The 7,500-nt window shown below is 32.7% G+C and overlaps 2 protein-coding genes across 3 annotated transcripts in view; both read right to left on the reverse strand.

Annotated features, from left to right (window-relative positions):
- sh3bgrl3 (SH3 domain binding glutamate-rich protein like 3) overlaps positions 1–2,706 on the reverse strand; it is a 7,943-nt gene extending 5,237 nt beyond the window's left edge. The window contains exons 1-2 of the mRNA XM_062046312.1: positions 2,559–2,706; positions 216–383 (exon numbers count right to left, since the gene is read on the reverse strand). Of these exons, the coding sequence (XP_061902296.1) occupies positions 216–383; positions 2,559–2,603 (213 nt within the window). The 5' untranslated portion in view covers positions 2,604–2,706. The remainder of the gene's footprint in view (positions 1–215; positions 384–2,558) is intronic.
- A 2,067-nt stretch (positions 2,707–4,773) lies between these two features.
- paqr7a (progestin and adipoQ receptor family member VII, a) overlaps positions 4,774–7,500 on the reverse strand; it is a 16,498-nt gene continuing 13,771 nt past the window's right edge. For both annotated transcript variants that reach the window (XM_062047510.1, XM_062047509.1), the window contains exon 3: positions 4,774–7,500. This exon is cut by the window's right edge and continues 1,585 nt beyond it. The gene's annotated coding sequence lies outside the window, so the exon portion shown is untranslated.

Here is a 7,500-nt window from a genome sequence, read left to right on the forward strand (position 1 = left end):
ATGGAAAACTATTTTTTTCCTCATCTAAAACTTTAGTGGGTGCGGCTTATATACCCGTGCGTTTTATAGTTTGGAAAATATGATCGTCTAAAATAGCAAATTACCTATAAATTACCTTTGTTCTACAATTATATACAGTCAAGAAACATTTGAGTACAATCCCGCTTCTAGTGCTGTGGAACCGGAATCATCATTATGATAGTCAAAAGACTAACCCCACAATACTGGTCTTCGTTGAAAAGCTGCGGAGGAACAGCTGCGGGATTTCCCGATTTGCTTCTCATGTCGTCGCGCAGCTCGCTGCCCGCGGAGATGTCGATGAGCTCGTACTGGATGCTCTTACTGTCCAGTAGGCGCCTCACTTCGCCCTGTTGGGACTTCACCTGCAACCACAGCACTTAAAATTAACCTGGAAATATACATCTTGTATTCTTAAAATGACATCCATTTACAGTAGCAGTGTTGTGAGGAAGATTTTTGTGGCTTTGTGAACTTTTTATCTTTCTAAGGGACACAGGAAGTTCGGTCGACCACACCCAAGCGTAGCAGTGATTGGAAATTGTGACAGAACTTGCAAAAAAAGGAGGGGAACTAAAAAAATGTTGTATGGACAAATTGTGTGATAACCATGCGAGCAGTAATACATTCAGGTTTTAATTAGATATTTAAAAAAATATGTCTATCGAATTTGATGATTAGATACAGATGTATATAAATAGGGGTGGACTACTTCACTCTTGTACATGTGCCAACTACAAACTTACAACTTATGCTTAACCTAGGTTAGCGTGTTACTTGGAATTAATGTATAAAAACAAATTTTCTCCACATAATTACGCCTATTTGGAATAAGCCCTATATTCTGGTTAATAGAAAATCCACATATACAGGAGAATGCAACTGTAAAGGAATTCAGGAAGTTGTGGCATATTGTTAACAAAGATAACCAAAGCACTACCACTACCTTTAAAATTATTTCTAGAAAATATATTTATTAAAAATTATTTTTAAAAAACGACTCCTCGTCTCCTTTACATTGAAAATGCACATTTCTGAGGAGGATAAATGTTCTAACACATACATGAGGGGAGTGTTAGTAAAATAATATTTTCCAGGCTCAATTTGAAGAGTTTACAAAAGTAAAAATAGGGAAAATAAGGACAAGATATATTTAGGGCTGCAACTAACAACTAATTTGATAATCGATTAATCTGTCGATTATATACTTTGATTAATCGATTAATAATCGGATAAAAGAGACAAACTACATTTCTATCCTTTCCAGTATTTTATTGGAAAAGAAAACAGCATACTGGCACCATACTTATTTTGGTCATTGTTTCTCAACTGTTTGTAAATGTTGCAGTTTATAAATAAAGGTTTCTTTAAAAATATATATATTAAAAAATACATTTTAAAAAAGCCTCTGCGCATGCGCATAGCATAGATCCAACGAATCGATGACTAAATTAATCGCCAACTATTTTTATAATCGATTTGTTTCAGCCCTAGATATATTACATATTAAATTCTTCCAAAGGTTAAAAAAATACACTTCAAAATCACTAATGGAATATACCTACGAATTATTTCTAAAACCAAAATGTTACATTGACAACTGTTATATCTGTGATGCTATAGAAAATAATAAAGAAATAAAAAATTTTTAGAAACGTGATATTTATTTTGGGAGGAGATAAGAGGTTGAAGAGATCACATTTTGATTATTTTTTTAAAGGTGGCAACATAGAAATTATTATGTTGCAAACTAATTGTTTCATATATAAAAGTTGATTTCTTAAGAGTGAAACTCAAAATCTCACATTGGATTAATGATTTTAAATTATTAATTAAATCTTGGAAAATTTAAAAAATAATCATAGAAAATCCCTTAAATTATTATTTTATCTGGTCAATTCAAGTAGTTTTAAATAAGCCAATTTTTTCATTATTTGTAATATATTTGTATAGTCTCTTACTTATACTTTCTTGAACATATTTTGTTTGTATATGGATGTTGATATAAATATACAATGTTTGTAAATATTGCAATGTCTTGGAAGTGCCTATTTTTATGTAGGCTCCTTTCCGCCACTAACATGATACCCCAATGGTTATAATTATATGGAAAAAAAGTCGAAATTATGGGGTAAGAGTCAAAATTATGAGCTAGAAAATCATTATTATGAGACAAAAGTCTAAACTGTGTGATAAAAAAAGTCATAATTATGAGAAATTAGTAGATAAGTAAAGTTCATTAAAAGTTAATTTGTTTGTACATTGTAAATATATATTGTCTGTGTGTTCAATTGTTCAATTAAGAAACAATTATCTTACATAAACGGGAGGTTATTTTTCTATAATTTATAAACAACAAATATTGGTGACAAGCTAACAATGCTAATGCTAACGCCAAGGGCCCACCGAGGCGCAGGTCAGCAGGAAGCTAACACTCTTGGGTGTGTCTCCTGCTTGGACTCGCCACTCTTTACTTGCAATTTAAAAAACACACACAAAACACGACAACAAACTTATGGACGTAAATGTAAGAGACTCACCGTCCGTGAGGCGGTAACAGAGGTGTAGTATAGTTTAATCCCCATGTTTGGTCCTTCTTCTCCTTCTCCGCTCTGCTTGTTCACCAGAGGTCTAGGAAGGAAGTCAAGTCGGCCGGTGCGATTTTCAAAATAAATGTCGCGGTGAGACTTGACAGCGCATGTCAAAAGTTCGTTGTTTTTTTTTAGCATTTTGCCTTTAAACAGCACGATTATGCTGTTTTAATTAAACAATATGAAGAGATCCTGTATTGAAAAAGAAAAAGTCCCAGTGAGAGAATCAGCAGTGCAGTGAGGCGTTAACGCCAATTGTGCAGCTTCATTATGTCTGCAGTGATGACATTTCTTTGGGGTTTTACTGCCAACAGTCCCATAGTATTTGTATTGACTGAGTGCATCCAAAGAGGCCCTCATCAAGTAATGTTCGCAATAAACGTGAGAAAGTCATCATCACCTCGATAAACAAATATTAAATACATAAAGTGTCCGCCCTGAGATTGGTAGGTTGTGAGTTCAAACCCCGGCCGAGTCATACCAAAGACTATAAAAAAAATGGGACCCATTACCTCTCTGCTTGGCACTCAGCATCAAGGGTTGGAATTGGGGGTTAAATCACCAAAATGATTCCCGGGCGCGGCACCGCTGCTGCCCACTGCTCCCCTCACCTCCCAGGGGGTGAACAAGGGGATGGGTCAAATGCAGAGGACAAATTTCACCACACCTAGTGTGTGTGACAATCATTGGTACTTTAACTTTAATAATCCTTATCTAAAAAAAAGAAGAAAAAAAAAGAAAAAATAATTTAATTCCACATATGGATATGCTAAAGGTTTTAAGTAGAGATGTCCGATAATATCGGCCGATAAATGCTTTAAAATGTAATATCGAAAATTATCGGTATCGGTTTTTTATTATCGGTATCTGTATTTTATTTTATTTATTTATTTATTTATTTATTTATTTATTTATTTATTTATTTATTTATTTATTATTTAAATCAACATAAAAACACAAGATACACTTACAATTAGTGCACCAACCCAAAAAAAAAAAACTCCCCCATTTACACTCATTCACACAAAAGGGTTGTTTCTTTCTGTTATTAATATTCTGGTTCCTACATTACACATCAATACATAACAATACAGTCTGCAAGGGATACAGTCCGTAAGCACACATGATTGTGCGTGCTGCTGGTCCACTAATAGTACTAACCTTTAACAGTTAATTTGACTCAATTTCATTAATTACTAGTTTCTATGTAACTGTTTTTATATTGTTTTACTTTCTTTTTTTATTCAAGAAAATGTTTTTCATTTATTTATCTTATTATTATTATTTTTTTTAAAAGGACCTTATTTTCACCATACCTGGTTGTCCAAATTAGGCATAATAATGTGTTAATTCCACGACTGTATATTTCGGTATTGGTTGATATCGGTATCGGTAATTAAGAGTTGGACAATATTGGAATATCGGATATCGGCAAAAAGCCCTTATCGGACATCCCTAGTTTTAAGTGTTGTACGAGCATACAAATGTTTTAAATTAAATTTTCCTCTAAGGTTATATTTCCTGGAACTCCTACTAATATTAATACGGTTGATATTATTCATTTTTGTTTGACTCTTTTGGATTTGTTGTGTCATGTTTGTGTGTCTTCTCAACTGCTCTGATGATTGTGTGTTGCTGGTGGTTGGTTTGGAATTGGAATTGTATTATTATTGTTTTATTATGTGTTATTTTGTTGGACTAATTACAATATTAAAACATAAAATAATAATAAAAATATTTTGTTTGTTTTAGTAAATAATAATATAGATGGTGGTGAATAATAATAATATAGGTGGTGGTGAATAGAGGTGAATAATACCATATTACTACAAGCTCAGTCTCCCACTCTGTATTAAAATTATAGTTATGATTGGTACAATATGTCCAAAATAAATTGTTTACTTACTATGGTATATTATTTATTTATTATTTATTCAGTTCTGTTACAGTCTTCCTACTCCTTTTCGGACGTGCTGTAAATGAAACATCTGGAAATATCTGATGCACATTGCACGTTCGCAATAAACTGAAACTGAACTGAACTGAACGTTTATTTACTTCAAATGTACCGTGTAGTGAACAGCACCGCCGCTAGGGGGCGACAGAAAGGCACAGTTGGTCGCCCAGTGTGGCAAACAAACAGCTTAACTTTAACACACAGTGATACCTTCATTAATAATTTTTATTTCAGGCATCTTTGTGGACAAAAAAAATAAAAGAAAGTGTCAATTGTTACAATATTTACAAAGCATCACCTTTACCATCACATACACTCCCTTTGCATGATTTGTAAACAAGATTAAAAAAACAAACATTTTGTCTTCCTCCTGATTAAGTGTCCTTGCTCAGGGACACTCTGTGAAAAGGGCACACATTAGTGCTAATCACAGAAACATGATAGTACATCAATATGCAGATTGGGGTCCTGCAGCTGAACACTGCTTTAAAAGGTTGCTATGGAGACCAAACAAGCAGTGTGAGACAGCCAATCCCATTCCCCAATGTGAGCACTGCACTCTGCACTGACTATAATAGCATAACATTATTTTATGTCACCTGATATTGCACAGCCCCATACCGCAGTGTCATGAGAATTACCCTTAAATGATGATCAAATATAATACTGTCGAGTTTTAACGCAACACAAACAAAAAGAAACTCGACATGGCCGGGGTTCAGCTGTTTTACATGTTGGCAAAATACACATTCATTTGGGCTGCATAGACTATCAAACATACTGGAAAAAGTTCCTTAATTAAGCCAGCAGTGGAACAGATTTTATCGCAGTAAACCAAGTTGCAACATTTGCATGGCACATTTTCCCCATTTAAAAAGTATGGAGGTTAATTTGTGTTTCTATGTGAAAGTTGTTTTTAACACTGGATTTATGTAACTGCATTGTTTGTGTTTGAATTTTTCAAATAAAATGTTTAAATTATGCTGACAATTTTATTGAATAAAATTGTCTCAGCAAAATGTGTGTTTCAAAATTCAGTGCGTAAAAAAATAAAATAAAATCAGTGTATAACAGGTGTCCAAAGTGGAATAAAAGAGCAAACTGGTGTAATGTAATGATAAATTGTTGCAATATTGAAATAACACAAAGCTGCCTTGCAGGTGTTTTTTTTTAAAACTCTCATTGCTCCAAAATAATAAAAACCTGTAATTGACGGATAGATCTAAAGTTGATCAAGAGAAAGTTGAAAGTAAAAATAACATACATTGGTGTATGACTTGTTTTTAACACTTTTATGAGTGGGGGCCTTTTAGATCCCTGGGAGCTTAAGTCTGATTTTTTTTAACGGTCATTACTCAAAAAATAATAATGAATTGAAAGCAATGTATTAATAATTGAATAACTCAAATATTCCACTTTGATCATTTATGTGGGTAAAACCTTGCATATTTTGTGTTTTTCCTGTTAAACTTTATGTCAATGGACAAATCCGAAGTTGATCCATAGATATTTAAACATCAAAAGTAAAAAAAAATATATATAATAATATATGACTTATTTTTACTTTAATGGCTGAAACTATTTTGGGTACGCAGGACCTTTAACACACCAGAATTAAGGAAAGCCCTAAGGGTTATATCACATTGTATTGGTTTTGAAAATGAAAAATATCAAAATGGCCCATGCACTCTTTCCATTTCCAGTGTCCAGCACTCGGTGAAAAAAGTTTGGACACTCTTTGTGTATAAAAATTTAGTAAAAAAAAACAACCTTGTTTCTTCAAAATTCAAAACTTACTTCAGGTAAATTAAGACGGAAGCACCTTATTGGCTGGTTCTAAGTCAGGATCTATTGCTTCAGTCTTAATTTACCTGAAGTGAGTTTTGACATCTTGAGTTTTGACATTTTTCTGCATTGAATTTTTACTCAATTAATTTTAACTAACTGAATTTTAAAACAATATATGTAAACTTACTGAATTTTTAAACACAGATTTTGCTCACAAATGTTTTTTCATTGTAAAAAAAAAATCAGTTCACAAAACTCAAACACAAAAAATTAAATTTCATAAATTCAGTTGAAATAAAGACACAAATTCATCACCATAAAATGCACATTAAAACAGTACGGCACAGAATCGTCCCCATTTAAACAGTAAGGAGGTAATTTTTTGTCTTTATTACAAGAGCTTTTTTGGGGGGGGACATTTAACTGATTTTTTTGCATTTAAATTTTGTGAATTGAACCGACACATTCAAAATGTGTGTGTTTTCAAATTCAGTGTGTAAAAAAATAATTGTATAAAAATTCAGCTTCAAAACTCAAGACTCTCTTCAGGTAAATTAAGACGGAAGCACCTAATTGGCTGGTTCTAAGACAGGATCGATTGCGTCAGTCTTAATTTACCGGAAGTGAATCTTGAGTTTCGAAGCAACACATTTTCTGTACTGAATTTTAAAACACTGTAGTTTGACGAGACACATTTTTAAACACATATTTTGCTCACAAATTATTTTTCAATGTAAGCATATTTTTTTTTTACAAAAATCAGTTCACAAAATTCAAATGCAAAAAAATCAGTTACATAAATTCTGAGTAAAAAAAAAGCTTTTGTAATAAGGACACACATTAACCTCCATAAAAAGGCACATTAAGGCATAATGGCATAGAATTGTCCCCATTCAAAAGGGCACGTTAAAACACTACAGCTTTAAAAAATAAACAAAATCCCCTCCAGATAATTTAATATGCATATTAGAATTCTAAATATTGTACCATGGCTTAAATTATAAGTAATGTTACTAGCATCTACAGTCTTGACAATTCTGGTCCGAGTTCATTTAAATAATTCCAAGTAATATAAAGTACTGCGCTGACAGTGTCAGTAGGAAATACACAAAGCAGCAACAGTATTAGGCACATCTAAGATCCAAT

Source organism: Entelurus aequoreus, linkage group LG05 (genome assembly GCF_033978785.1).
Source record: "Entelurus aequoreus isolate RoL-2023_Sb linkage group LG05, RoL_Eaeq_v1.1, whole genome shotgun sequence".
Lineage (NCBI taxonomy): Eukaryota > Metazoa > Chordata > Actinopteri > Syngnathiformes > Syngnathidae > Entelurus > Entelurus aequoreus.